Genomic DNA, 15,754 nt, shown 5'->3' on the forward strand with positions numbered 1-15,754 from the left:
ACTTAGGGATGCTAAATGCTGGTACAACCAGAACTCCATAATAGCATCCTGAAAAGTCCTCTGAATCACAAAATAACAGACTCACAGACTCATTTATGCTGGAAAAGGAGCCAGGATTATTGAATGCAACCTTAGACAAAACACTTCATTGTCAACTAGACCATGGCACTAAGTGTCATTTCCAGTTGTTTTTTGAATACCTCCAGCAATGGTGACTCCAACAACCTGGGAAGTCCATTCCAGTGCTTAGTAACCCTTCCTGTGAAGAATTCCTCCTGATTTCCAACCTGAACCTCCCCTGGTGCAGTTTGAGGCTGTGTCTTCTTGTTGTGGCACTGGTTGCCTGGGAGAAGAGATCGACCCTCCCCTGCCTAGAGCCTCCTTCCAGGCAGTTGTAGGGAGCAATAAGGTCTCTCCTGAGCCTCCTTTTCTCCAGGCTAAACACCCCTTACCTGCTCCTCCTAAGACTTGTGCTGCAGATCCTTCAGCAGCTTCATTGCCCTTCTCTGGACACACTCCAGAACTTCAGTGTCCTCCTTGAAGTGAGGGGCCAGAAATTAGTCTATTTTTTTTTTTGCATGTTTATGCAATAAATCAAAATTCTTGATGCATAATATTATTTTTTCACATATTATTTCAAATCAGAAACAAGGATTCTCTCTGACTGGGATAATCTGTTTCTCAAGCATAAGCCTGATGAAGCAGGCTTAATCTGTTTTATTGCCATTTTTCTTATAGACTTATAGAACAGTTTAAATTAGGAGGGATCATCTAGTTTTACTCACCGTGGCATGGGCAGGGACACATCAAACAAGACCAAGTTTCTTAAAGCCCTATCAAACCTGACTTTGAACACTTCCAGGGATAGGTCATCCACAATATCTTTGAGCAATTTATTCCAGACCCTCTACTTATTCCACCACCCTCACAGTAAAATATTCTTCCTAATATCTAATCTAAACTTAGTCCCTTTCAGTTAGAAGCCTTTTCCCCTTGTTCAGTCACTATATATTCTTGTGAAGAGTGTTTCTCCATCTTTCTTGTATGCTACTTCAGCTATTGGAGGATGCTAGAGGGTGTCCCCAAAAAATTCTCTTCTTCAGGCCAAACAAACTCAACTCTCTCAGCTTGCCTATATAGCACAGGTGCTCTGGCCTTCTGATCATATTCATGGTCTCCTTTAGATTCACTGGAATTCTTCATATCCTTCTCAAGTTGTGGTCCCCAGAGCTAAATGTAGTACTGCAGCTGGGATCTCACCAGAGTAGGACAGAATCTCCTCCCTCGCCCTGCTGGCCCAACTGCTTTTGGTGCAGCCCAGAATATGGTTAGATTTGTGGGCTCTGAATGCACATTGCTGGGTCATGTTGAACTTCTTGTCCACCAACAACCCCAAATAGTTCTCCTTTGGGCTTTCTTGATCCATTCTCTACCCAGTCTGTATTTGTGCTTGGGATTGCCCCAGTCCATGCCAGGATCTTGCGCTTGGCCTTGTTGAACTTCATGAGGTTCAAACAAGTTCTCAAGTGTGTCACAATTCCTCTGGATTTATGGCCCCAATTGCACTGGACCAGGCTCCACACACAGTCAAAGGGAACTTGCTCAGGAATATTACCATACCCTTGCCTCTTCTACCAAGTGACTTTACAGAAGAGGATTGTGGGGATTTAGGAATGCTATTCCTCAATTTAGTGTTGCCACTAAAACACTCCAAACCACGCACTGCTCAGTCACTTTCCCCTCACTCCCCCACTTTGGCAAAGTGGGGAGGAGAATTGGAGGCCCAAAAGGTGCCTCATGAGGGTGTCTGGAAACAGCAATGAAACAAGACAATGACCAGTAACAGCAGCAATATTAATGGCAAAGTGTACAAGAAGAAGAGCGAGTGATTCACATGATGATATTGCCTGTGGAAACACTAACAACCGACCTCTCTGTCCACCACCTACCCAACCTGGAATCCATCCCCACAAAATGATGTGACATGGTATGGAATTACCTCTGGGTCCTGGCTATGCTCCCTTCTGACTACTGCAAAATTTAAGCCTATTGTAGCCAGATCCAGCACATGTGGTTAATAATCTAATAATTATACTGAGTTTGCACACTTTCCTTCTAGACAATATCCTTCTGTATTCTATTAAGGCACTGCTGGTAATAAAGAGAAAAATACTGTCAACTTTTTGGGGGTTATCTAGCAAATAATTTTTTTCTTAGTAGGTCAGCAGCCATGTCTTACAAATTAAGGCAAAAGGGATAGACAGGTTATGAGGGAGTTCAAATGTAACATAATTCTTGCCCATTAGTGATAAAATGCATGAATATAATTGAATAAGAGGTTATTTCTCTGAAACTGTTCATTAAAATCTGGACCAGAGGAGGAAAAGGGCAGGAAAGGTTTTTCCTGCTACTGAATGAGAATCATTCTAAATAACAGATGCTTCAGCCAATTTAAAGGCTAAATTCTCCTCTCTGATACTCACTATACTGGTTCTTTTAACTGCAGTTTCTTAACATGAGTAAGATTTCACTTGACATGAATAAGAGAAATTCAGAATTCAAAAAGACTGAAAGAGAGAGAGAAAATACCTTCTAGGAAGGTCTGAGAGAGAAATATCACTGTAAATTGTTCTTAAATATTTTAAAACAGTATCTTCTTCTCAAGCTATGAACAGATGGACAATTTATGGTGAGATGGGCAAAGACAGTATCAACTCAGTGAATGCCAGATGCTTTGCTGTAACTGTCTACATGAGGTGGCTTTCACTTCAGCATAACAGCACGCACATGAACAGTTATCACAGAGTACCTGACACATGGAATGAGTTTGCATTTGATCTTGTTTCACCACAGCTTACATGTTTATAAGCAAAATAAGTACTAGAACTTAGTCAAAATGTCAATTACTTTCAAATGTATTTGCCCTTTGTGTGAGGGCAAATAGATTTAAATTATTGCAGAGTTATTCAGAAAATAAAAATCTGTCAGAAATCTGGTGAATCCATAATTAAATTAAGAACAAAGTCAAATAACTGGAAAAACACTGTGTTCCAGCCTGTGTTGTATCTAGAAATTGAAACTATGTCTTAACAATAACTTTTTCCAATATATTAATAAAGTAATAAACCAAACACTTATTTAATGTTTTAAATATAGTCTCATAAAGTCTCATTATAAAAATTACTGCAGAAGCCAAGGAGCTGCTGCCTAAGACCTACAGTATTAAAGAAAATAAATATCTGGTTAGGAATCAGGGAGCAATTGATTAATTTTCATCTTGCATCTTGTTTACAGAAGAATTGCTTATGATTTCATGTCTGGATTCATGTTATATTCCTTAATTAACAGGATAAGATAGAAATAGCAATGTAATGAAATTTTCAGATGACAAAATCAGTTAAAGAATTCAGGATAAGAAGGGGCTGTGATACATTGAATTTACGAGGTGAACAGACAGCACGATGTTAAAGTAAATTTAGTGTCCATAAATATAATGAAATATGAAGTAGAGGGAAAATATTAAAGAAATATTTATCTTAAATTCACCATGTAAATCCAGGAAAGTACCAAAGTATTGCTTCAGACAAGTCACTGAAAAAGTTTCTTCCATATGCAAATGCATTAGGAAAAAGACATATAATGTTCTAAAGCTATTGCATAAATCAAAGCTGCAACTCATCTAGAGTGTTGTGTACAAAACCCTTACATGATAACGTGGCACTGGAGTGGGCTAGGAAAAACAACAAAAGTCTCATACAAGGTGAAATAGGAAAGATTCAAGATTTCCTCTGAGATTAATTAGTATGATCATGATAAGACTGAAAATCACAAATCTAAGTCAAGGGCTCTTTAGAAATGACACAGAGGAACTGGATATCTGTATGGAAATGTAATTTTCATCATTAATTGCACATTTAGAAATAAAGTTAAACTTCCTGTTTCAGGATGGAAACCAACTGCTTCTTATAAGAAAATAAAGGGAATATTTGTAGAAGAAGACACTTTTATGACAGTATTTAGACTAAACATCTGTTTCTGGCTATTTCTGGGTCATAAAGCTACATAGAAAAACTGGTTTTGAGTAGGAACCAGTGTTTTGAAGTTTATTGCTGCTTTCAAGGTATCTTCACGATTTTGAAAAGGTTTGTGTTTGCTCAACAGCTCAGAAAAAAGTCCTTTGGAAACACCACTATGTAAGAGATTGAAGGACTGCTGGTGATAAAGGTTCAAGTTTCTGATAAAAGCCTTAAACAATGGAGCAGTCTTAAACTTGAATATTTTTCCTCCTTGAAAATACTTACTGCATTATCACAGTTTTCTGACCTTTCCACCACTGGAATTTACCTTTCTTTTCCCACTCTACACTAAAAAAAAAAAAAAAAATTTTCACAGGGTCCTCCATGGCTTGTAATAATTTTTTTAACCTATTCACAAAACCTAAAATATTACAATGCTCATTTCTGGTTTCTGCAATAGTTGTCAATCTAAATTTGTAATTCCATAACATGGTGTGTATATTCTTAATAAATGTATTTTGCTTTGTATACCATCTATATTAACTGAAAAAGTATGATTGGATTTGGATAGGCCTAGAAAAGACAGACTATGATTTAAGGTTGTTAATAGAGCCCTCCTTGAATAGCGCTGTGTACAAATTCGTAATTCAAGAACAACAAGACAGGTCTCTTCAGTACAGAGAGAAAAACAAGTTGACTCAAGAATTAGCTCTTTCTCCAAATAATCAGGGTAAAAAGCACACAGCCAAGGGAATCTCTTACATTGGAGCATCACATTTTCTAGCTCATCACTCTGTTTCATGCCCTTCCCTCAATAGCTACCATGCATTATGCAGCAGGTACTCTGGCCTTTCATCACCTGAAAACCAAGTTCCTTGGGTAAACTGTCCATCTTTTTGCCACTTTTCAGACTCAGACACATTGTTCAGTTTCTGAAAGAGCAATGTAAAGAACAGTGTTCTGCCCCTTTTCATTCATTCCTTATCATTTTACATTTGAGCAGCAGGATTTGACCAGAGCAATGCTACTGGCTACAGTGGTCAAAATGAGGCCTCTTCTGCCTCATGAGATTTGTTGAGTATTTACAGTACATCCCATCAGAAAGACTGTGGCCAAGGTGACAATTCCAGCAGATGCGCCAACAGGCTACAATAGCATGCTAGCAGAAGCTGGCCAGCCCTAAGTGCAGCGGCAGGCGTGGAGGGGCCCTGCTCTGCCTGGGGAGCAGAAGGGCACTGAGCCACATGCCATGAGACGGCAGCACAGAAGGCAGCAGGAGCACAGAGGTGCACTGCACATTCACCTATAAGCCCTTCCCAGAGTCTCAGTATTTGGGGTTTCTGTTGATTTGGGAGTCGCTTCAAAACACCACAAGTGGCAATATAAGTATGCCTTTCAAAAGCCATTGAGGCTCCTGTAGCGGTCTCTGGGGGTAAAAGCTACTCACTCTGCTGTAACCACAGTTTGGGAAATGTGCACAGCACAGCTCTGATACACCCATTACCTAAAAAAAGGGAAGTGATTGCAAAGAGGACTGGATCCTGGATGCCTTATGCCAGATTTTCACTGATTCTAGTCACGAAACCTTTTTTTTTGAGCACATTCTTGAGATGCTTAAAATTTATCTAATTCTCTAAAAGAGGGTAGGTAGTACAAAACATGAAAAATTTTGAAATCAGAATATTTTTGTCACAGGCCATTGATAAATAGCATTTTAGTAATTCAAGGTTTAACCAGCTCCTTCTTGACCCTTTATATCTAAATGTACAAACAGTTTGCAGTAAAATGATTTCTCATTTTAAGAACACTGAAGAGACGGAGACCAGCACACAAAATGCAAACATTTGAAACCACTAGGGAGTGTCTGCCCTCTTCTGACTTCATGTTCCTTGATTTCTGTCCTATACCAGGGCACATTATCCAATAATTGCAGAATTACACTTATGCTTGTTTCATTTCCAGTTCCAATGCCATATCAGACCCATTCATATCAGCAGCCAGGTGCTGAACACCCTTTTCTGGGAAAGTACAGGCTCTGAATCCTAATTTCTCTCTCTTCTTTTGCCTGCAAATGCTAGCCTAAGGCAGAGGCTTACTAAGACCACTTCTATCATACATTTCAAAATAAGGTGACATCTGTAACTACATTTTTAGAAGTTTTGGTCCTATAAATGTGGGCTGGGGAATGGGTAGTGCATGGATTTTGAAGAGCTTTAAGGATAAGCTTGGCTGATCTCCATCAGAGTTGCAGCAGTTATCTGTAAATGCAGGTAACTCATTTTAGCCACCTCATCCCTTTTAGTAAAATTTTGTTATGGTTTCACAGCACTCATTGTAGATGTATGCAAGGTCTTAATGCAATACTGGGCTGAGTTTTAGGGACCTTTTATTCTGTCTCCAGAGTCTGAATCTTGGGCACACATCACAGCTTCCAGTGAGGAACTAATTCCAGGTTTTTAAAATTTGGTTTAAATTTTAAAGTATAAGTTTTCTTCCAGTCTCTTTCCCATTTTCCTTCCCACAAAACTCATGCTATGGGGTTTATAGGTGGGATTGCTGGATAATCAGGTCTTGAAAGTCTCAATATTGGGCAGAGGCTCAGAAACATAATTTCAGGCAGTTTTTTATGTCTTATTTTATGCTCTTTTTTAACATTACAATTTCTAATAGCACAAAAGTACGTATTTGTCCTAAACTGATGATGTCTCATAACCTTTCTCTATACTCCTCTTACCCCTTGACATTTCAATCTATCCTCCTCCTTCATTGTTGATTTTGAAATATTCGCTCTATGACTCTCTCCCATTCTCAATGTATGGGAGGAAGATGACCATGACTAAAATTTTGTGTGAGGATGCAGAAAGCTGGAATATGCTCTTATCAATAGCAGAGCTGGGTGTCTGTGAGGAAATGTTTCTGTTTCTTCATCTGGCAAAGAAATGTTTTCCTTTATGGCATAATATATGTATGATTTGATATATGTGCACAAATGTTCATATAGGTGCTTGAATTATTTCTACTGATACTGCTATTAACTTCAATTTTGGAAACACTGTATTTTTGTTTCTGTTGCAGCTGCAGTGAAAAAGGAGGGGGAGAAGAAAGGTAAATCAATCTCTTCCCTTGACTGAAACATCTTTCAGGCTGTGACTGCTGTGAGAAATGTTTCTTTCGTTCAGTGATACAATTGTGATGATTTACAGCATTGTGATGACATACAGCACCGCGTGTGCTACCATCAGCCAACTTTATCTGCTCCTGCCGGGATAACACTGTTGTCATTTCCACTGTTGGTAGCTCCTTTTTAAAACAGGCCAATACAGACCAGTGTCAGACACTTCCTCATTCTGGCTGGGAGGAAAATGAAAGGCCTTTGTTACCACGTTAGGATTTGTCAAAGAGATGAAAACTTGCAGTTCACCATGCATGCTGACCTGGCTGCTTGTTCTTTGCAGAAGTTGCTTTTCTAGGCACATTTAATTTCCTCTTTTCACATATATATGGAGCTTGCATGTAACCTTTGCTGAAGTCATTCTCTGATATTTTAACAGATTAGTGGAAAAATTTGCCCTAAATCAGAACAAAAGATATTACTTTTATTTAAAGATAAATATAATGTATTTATCAGAACCTAAATCTCTATTTATATGTTGTCTTTCTGAATAAGATTTGCTGAGTTAAAACTTTTTTTTCCTAATTTTCTTAATTTATTCAAACAGCAAAAATAATTTGAAATAATTGCACTGAGGTGGTATTTTTTTAACCAGTTCAACTTTATTGAGTACTGGGCTTATAAATCTTGTCTTTCTCACTAAATAGAGCAATGGGAACATTTTCAGAACATACCCATATATTTCTTAGGATTATTCAGGATTCTTTTTTTATGAGAAAGATTTTTTATTCAATGAGAAAAAAAATAGCTCTTTATTATTGATGGGAGATTTGGTGTGGGGAGAGGGGGCCTAGGGCGTGTCATTTGCCAGTTGGAAATTCTATGATTACTCCATTGTAATAGTACAATGGAGCCAATCTTTACTGTCCATACATGAAGACATTTTCAATCCTACTAATTTATTGGTTTTTTCTGTTATCCCTGTATAGAGCTGTTAACTGAACTGGAAAAAAAAAATTACGGTCTCAACTGTTTTATCAGCTCATGAGTGAAATCTTGGCTGCGTTGATGTTAGCGGCAAAATTCCCATTCACTCCACTGAGGCCAAAATTTCACTTCATGTCTTTAACAGAACAATAAAATTAATTTCAGTTATCAAAAACAACCTTGCTTAATAGGTATTAAGCAGGATATTTTGTTCAAAGATTAATTTGCAGCAACTGAGGCGTGAAAGGTAGCACATGAAGCAGGGAGAATCAGAAAACTGGCAGCTACTCATAGAGCCATTGGTTTTCAGATATCAAAATTTCTGCAGTTTTCAAAAACATGAGCTGCTACATCCTTGATGGAAAGAAAAGAATGAGGTAATTTTTAAGGGCGCTACTTCTCCCACCCTTGTCAGATTGTGGGCCCATTCTTTTACAGAAGAACACCAAGGGAATTTGTTTAAAACATCTAGTGCTCATTTTCCATCAGCTAGGATTTTCTTCCCCCTTAACCAAAATCTTCCCCAGCAAAACTGATTGAAAAATGCATTTTTCATGAACAATCTTTGAAGTTAGATTGATTTTTCCATTTCATTTTCTTTTCTATATTTCTTTTGCTTAAAAAATTTTCCTTTGATTTCTTAGTTGAAAGGATTTTGCAACAAGTATGTCTAGGCTACTTTCATGCACCTGGCTCGGGCTGTATCTCATCCTGCTGGTTACCACCAACGTATTTCACAGAAACATGGAAGTATGAACTGAAATTCAGTTTTAGAAATTCTTATGATTATCATCCCTTTATTTATTTTTTGGATTATACCACCCTCTGGTTTTCTGAGATCATAACCAACACTGTCAGCAAGGAAGGTAGTGATTCTAGTGAAAAAAATGCCAGAGAAATGATATCTTCCAGTGACTAAAGCGAACTGGTTCAGTGATGTTCATGCCTTTAGTAAATATGCACTAAACTGAAAAACTGGAGAGAAATAATAAGGCCTCTTCCAAAAAATGAACACGCCATGCTTTAGTTGCCATGCTTTCTCATCTAGCTTCCCCGTCTCTGCAGGCCTCATACAGAAAATATTGCATGCTACTAGCTAACTCCAAATGTGATAAGGTTTTATTTATTTCTGCTTATTCTGTTGTCACAAGAAATTGCTCTAGGCTGCATGTGTATTCCTCTGACTGGCAATAAAAAAGGGTAATGTTCACTGGTTTTGCTTAAGGACACAGTATTTTTTGCACAGCTGCAAAAATAATAGAAGTAGCCAGGCAGCGCTCTAAATTGACTGGCTCATTATCCAAAATATATTGCGGTGGTAGCATGCACAGTTCAAACAGCACTTTACCATTTCTCCTGTGAATCATACAGCACACACACTGTACTCTACATGAAGATTTCTCCAATTATTTTGTCCTATTCAAATACATCCCTCATCTAGAAAAACAAGAATAATGAGCCATACAGAGTGACAAGCCATCATAAAAGAGAAGAAGATGGAATGATGCTTTCAGTCAATGGTACATTCTGTGCATAGCATAAATCAGACTTGAAGGAGCTGGCAAGAGACAAAAAAGAACAAAATTAAGTTGGAGAAAGATTACATATTGTGCTGATTTCTCCAAATATGGATAATACTAACAGGAACCTTGAGGCACAATTAATGCATGAAATTTAGGCATTCACTATTTCTCTTTCAAAGGTTAGGTCTCTAGGACTTTGTGACCAAAGTCCTAGAAAATGGGCAGCTTTACCTTCCAACATCATGTTATGCCTTCTTTCAACATGTGTGGGATAGAGAAGCTGTCACAGAAATGTGTAAATGTTGTCAATTCTAAAAGGGCAAGAGGCAGAAAACCTTAGCATGAGGAAGGCACTTGCAAAATTTCCCAAGAGCAAATCTGGCTCCCAGTACACAAAAATTTTTAACTCTTGCTAATAATTCAAAGCATGTGAGCAAGAAATCAAACTAATTTAAATAGACCCAGGGGTTGGTGAAGTGATATAAATCCCATAATTTCCAGGGCATCTCCAGAAAACAGTAAACAGAAATGCAACATGCTGAAATATTTCAGCATTTTTTCACATTTAATTGTCACTTTTAAATTAAATAAATATTAAAAATTACTTTTTTTTTCTATAAACGAAAAGAGTATTTTCATATTTCAAAAATGTTTTATAACTACAGAGGGTTACAAAAATCCTTGTTTGGAATAGAGCCAGATCAAAGAAAACGTCAAGTTTTCCTAGTTCTGCATAAAGTAGAATTTCTTATTTCATTTCATATCTCCCATATCCTATTTATTTCTGACTATAGTGGACATGGACTGAGTTGGGGACGTCAAGCAAGTAAGAGCAGTGAGTTGTCTCTCAGACAACTCAGATGTCAGTGTCAGAAAGTCTTGTTTTGTAAAGATTCTTTACATCTGTGTTTCTAGTGGACCAAACAGGATTCAGCCAATCCCTGTGGTTGCTCATTCTCACAAGCACATGTAAGAACACTCTCATTTCTGAAAGTGAACCTAAGCTGCCAGGGAGTTGGTTTCTCCATCCTCCTTGGAGCTAATGAGCAAGAGACAGAGAGCAAACTCTGCCTTGCTCCTGAGAGCACATCCAATTCAAGACCTCTGTGAGTCTCACCTGCTCTGTAGACTGCCTACAGTCAGATATTAGGAAGACTTGCAAGTTAGTGAGATGCAGGTCCTGGTTGCCTGTCAGTAGCAGCACTCCCACTCTGATTTTCAGCGTTAACACTCTGACACCTTGCTCTTAAGTTCATTTACTAGTTTTTAGAAAGCAAAATGAAAATCATATTCATGTAACAAGTTTCATCAAAATAAATTGACAGGAGAGTATGTAGGATTACATTTAGTCTTTTTCTCAATAAATGCATTGTGGTGTAAAAATGTATAACATCTGAGTGCAGCTAAAATCAAACAAAAGGAGAAAATGGGCACGCCATGAACATTCAAGCTCCAAACTATACCTTTTTGTCAATTCAGTACAGAACAATTTCTTTCTAGTACTCCTTGTAATGGTACTGTATGGCTTGGAAGATGCTGCTCTGCATACAGAGCATGCAATAAACTGGCCAAGGCACAGTGGCATCCCTTTTCAATATATATAAAAATCAAGATGCTTTCCAAATTGAAAAAAAAAAAAACAAAAGCAAAAAACAAAACAAAAAAAAAAAAAAAAAAAAAAAAAAAAAAAAAAAAAAAAAAAAAAAAAAAAAAAAAACAAAACAAAATAGGGGGATTTCAGAGCTGCTTAGTTTTGTAATTGACCAGAAAAACTGGAAGTCAGCCATCTTATTCATAAAGCAAATGGTCATGGTAGCATGGGATTTCTGCTCAGCTGCAGATGCCACTGGTTCAAGATGAATCACAGCCTCACTATGTCATTTCCTAACAAGAGTCAAAAGATAAGAACGTAAAGTATCTGATTCTGTAACTGCAAAGTGTATTACATAGACTCTTAATAGAACTTTTAGTCCTGAACAAAGGAATCAAAAACCCCAAATCATTATAAATACTTTTAAAATAATTTTCTTAAATTAGGGTCAAAAATTCTGCATTATGTTCTAGAAAATAATAAATACAGCCATATGCTAGTATGCTGTTGAAACTATTAGTGATATTTTGACCAGCTGAAAGCAGGCAGCTCTCTCAAAGGAAACAGTCACTGAAATAGCCACAAGATGGAGCCCAAAGGATCTTCCAAACTGAAGATAATATTGTCATCCTGCATCAGATTAAGAGTTAAATAAAGTGATTTTACTGAAGAACACTCGACAGGAATCTTGAACTGCAAACAAGACATTTTTCAATGCAAATCCACTCTTGACTTAAGATGTTTTCAATTTGATAGATGGCTGCCCATGCACTAATAAGCTTTGATTTCCCATGCTAAAATATCAAGTCCCCAGCATTTTCAAGGAATATTGATGAACATGTAATTTATATTAAATAAAGAAAATATCTGAGGAGACTAAATCAGTTAACTGAATTTTGCTGGACCACTGTTTGCCTTGTCTCTACTTTCTTAGGGATATAAATAATTTATGTCAGTTTTACAGGGTTATGTGAGACTTAATGATCTGCACAATCTCTGGTTAGTGATGGACAGAAGTTCCCATGTTGCAGATATTTCAGTGGGATAAGATATGACCCATTCAATATAAGTAGGTAGAGGAATGACTATCTGAAGCTCATGACGATTCACTGAATTCATAAATTTTAACAACTTTTTTAGATACTCAGATTAATGTAATCATTAAGAAACTTTACCTCATGCAAACTTTATGTCTAAAGTTGTAAATCTGCATTGAAACTGTTCACCCTAGTCTCAGTTTAAGGCTGATAGAGAGAAATAAGCATCTGCAAAGAGTGTTTAATCTGTCTTGTATCTGTGTCAGAATGCAATTACTTGCCCCTCTGGAGATATTTATATTTCTCACCCATTAATAAAAGGGAACATAGTTTAGGTTTAGTAACAAGAATAGAGAACAAACATCAGTGAATATTAGGATTGTTTGTTGCTAATTAACAACTTTCCCTCTCTTAAAATCTGACATCGAAAGAGAAGTGAGAAGAAGGAGCAAGTTATTTGTAGATCTTAAAAACTGATTGAATATCCACTCTCACTGTACTTAGATGGAGAATCTAATGCAAATATTTAATCTAGGCATTTTAACAATAAGGTGAAATCTCCGTGTTTATCTACCTAACACCTCTATGTACTCTCAGTTGAAGCACATAAAACTAGTGATGTTACCTTGCATCCATGTTTTTACAAAAAATGCCGATACTTTAATTTTTAGTAGGATTTACAAAAACCGTACAACTAATCAGTTGTAACCTTGGTTACAGTTGACCAATTGGTTACAATTGTAACCTTGATTGGTTACAACTTTGTAATCTATTCAAGTCAAATTAAGATTACTTTTAAATTTTATAAAATAACAAATCTGTAATATTATTCATATTGATAGATCTGGCATAACATTTCAATTGCAGTTATGATTACAGCTTGTGTTAATTGCTCTTACTTGCATTAAAGCACAACAGTAATTTATTCAGCCCCTGCTACTAAAAACTGGAGTCAGTTAAACTACTGTTTTAATGATTATGAAACAGCTGTGATTTCTGAAGAAAGAGTGTAGCTCTGTGTAATTGGTGGCCTGGGTTGTTACTGTAAGTTAGGTATAACACATATATATTGGCATCATTTCAGAAACACATCTGTCAATCAGTGTAATATGCTTGAACACCTGCATATCCACACAACACATGTTTAATTGGCTAAAAATTTCCCCATGGGATAAACTATTACTTTATTGCTCTGCACAAAGATGTGTGCAAATGAATGCTCAGAGGTATTCTATTCAGATACAATTCCAGAATGAATAGTTCTTCTACCGTCAATCTACCTTTCTTTTTCTTATCTATGCAGACATCATTTGCAGAAATGTACTTTTACAGCGTCGTAATTAAAGCAAAAGCTGTGATCAGCAGCATTTCATGAGGAACAAAGATGGTTCAGTACATTCTGCCTCTAGAAGTTACTCATTAGCCCTGTACTTTAATCACCACGTTGATTTTAGTAGCACCCTGGGAAAAGTCCATTTTTCAAAAGTCAATTAATTTTTATTGTTCTCCACCCCTTATATCAACTAATCTTTCCTTCAAAATTCTTCTTTTCAAGATTTCCATGGTCATCTTATTCTTTTCTAATTTATTATTGTTTCACATTTATTTAATAACATATGTAAATATATTTTCAGCCATTATTAGGCTCTTAAAAATCCAGTCATAGATAAGAAGGACCTCAGCTAAGAAGTTCCTTTTCAAAGTGGTAACATGGACTCTGGACCTAGGGGGGTTAGTTTGCCAGCTTTCACCAATAACAGGCATTATGACTGAAGATTGAATTATAACAAATATTAACATCAGCAAGAGGTGCTACATTTGGTTCCAATTTTTTATAGAGTGGTGAACATTTTTTGCATAAACTAACGTCTATATTCTGAAAAATCATTCTAACATACTATAAACTTCAGTCTGCCTGATTTCACTCAGTTGCCCTTTAAGAGTCAATAATTCATGTTGCAATAAAGACATCCCAAGCTCCACTGTGTTTTGCCTTAGCTATATGCAAATGTAAAACTGATATTTCTAAAAGTGAAAGCTTGTTAGCATACTTTCCCTCATCTCTATGTTCCCATTCCAAGTTTCAGGGAACAGCACATGAAAACGTCAGAAGCTGAGGATGATATTGAGAGGAAGCTCTTCAGGTCTTTCAGCACACGTGCCTAAAGATGAAATGCATTAATGCAGCAGATGTACCTCATCTACATTTGACTGAAATTTTATTCTTTCCAGCTCTGTTGATGGAAGATTTGTCCTCCTGGGATAGTAGGACTTATACTACTTTAAAGATATTAGTTTTCAGTGCCATCATGCAAGATTGCTGTTTCAACAACTTACATTTCCCAGAGCATTTCTATTGTTTAAGTGACAAACTGGGAAAGAGAGAAAGATTGGGATCATTACTAATGATTCCTAAAGGCATGCATCTCAGATTGAAGCTAAAGCAATTCCTCTTATTAAAAGTCATTTAAAAATGTTGGAAATGTCTCTACTTCTTTGCTACTCCTATTATATTTACACTATGATAAAGTTTCTCCCTTCCCTATTACTTTTTGTTTTTCCCTGTTATATAATGTACTCTTGAACTGCCATTTAAAGACAAAGTCTTAAAAAACAAGTTGTTCTAGACAACGTCAACAAAATCCTCCAAAACCAAAAGTCAGCTCATTTTCCAATATGCAGCCCTGAGGTATAAAACAAACCAAACAGCAAGGACACAAACACGACAGCTCTAGGAAAGCGGATAGATATCTTGGGCTAGGCTGCTCTGGTAAAGAAAACAAAGCAGAAAGAACTGTGAGAGCAGCCTTACAGCTTTTTTTAATGGAAAGTGGCAATAGGAAGATGAGTTTGTTGCAAGTGAATACCATATAGGGTCTAATATCAATGCTTAAGTATTCATGATAATGGAAAACCATGGCATTTTAGGAGGGTTTGTCTCAACAACTTATCCTATTACTATACTTCAGCCGCTGCTGTTAGAGTGATCCATGGAAATCTGTGGAGATGCACAGAGTCAGAGGAGCATTCCTAGACCAAGAGACCAAGCTCTCCACTTCCCTACAAATATTCCAGACAGACTTAATCACTTAGCATTTCATACTTGTCATGTTGATGTGGTATAATATTTCCTTAATGTTTAGAAGCCTGGAAAAATATCCTGGAAAATACTAGGTTTAAAGCAAACCAGAAATTAAAAATGGATGTTGAAGGGAATTAAGAGATCCTGTGAGGACAAGGCTCTTGCAGCATGCAGTGTATTTTAATCATATACCAGCTTCCCCTATTTCTGTCACCACCACACACTTCTTGCTTGCTTTATTTTGACTCGTCCACAGGGTAACTCTTGGTCATACTCTGTCAAGGCAATTTTTTAATGTAGAGCAGAGATCAGGATGAGCACAAGCCATTCTCGTTTTAGGAATGCTGCTGCAGCTAATCTGGTTTTTGAGCCACATTTTTAGACATATGCTCAGTAGACTGGCTTT

General features: G+C 36.9%; 1 protein-coding gene across 23 annotated transcripts in view; it reads left to right on the forward strand.

Moving 5' to 3' along the window:
• TRDN (triadin) overlaps nt 1-15,754 on the forward strand; it is a 223,406-nt gene that overhangs the window by 164,940 nt on the left and 42,712 nt on the right. For all 23 annotated transcript variants that reach the window (XM_058801368.1, XM_058801382.1, XM_058801372.1 and 20 more), the window contains one exon: nt 7,092-7,121. In XM_058801368.1, the coding sequence (XP_058657351.1) occupies nt 7,092-7,121 (30 nt within the window). The remainder of the gene's footprint in view (nt 1-7,091; nt 7,122-15,754) is intronic.

Source organism: Ammospiza caudacuta, chromosome 3 (assembly GCF_027887145.1).
Source record: "Ammospiza caudacuta isolate bAmmCau1 chromosome 3, bAmmCau1.pri, whole genome shotgun sequence".
Taxonomy (NCBI): Eukaryota; Metazoa; Chordata; class Aves; order Passeriformes; family Passerellidae; genus Ammospiza; species Ammospiza caudacuta.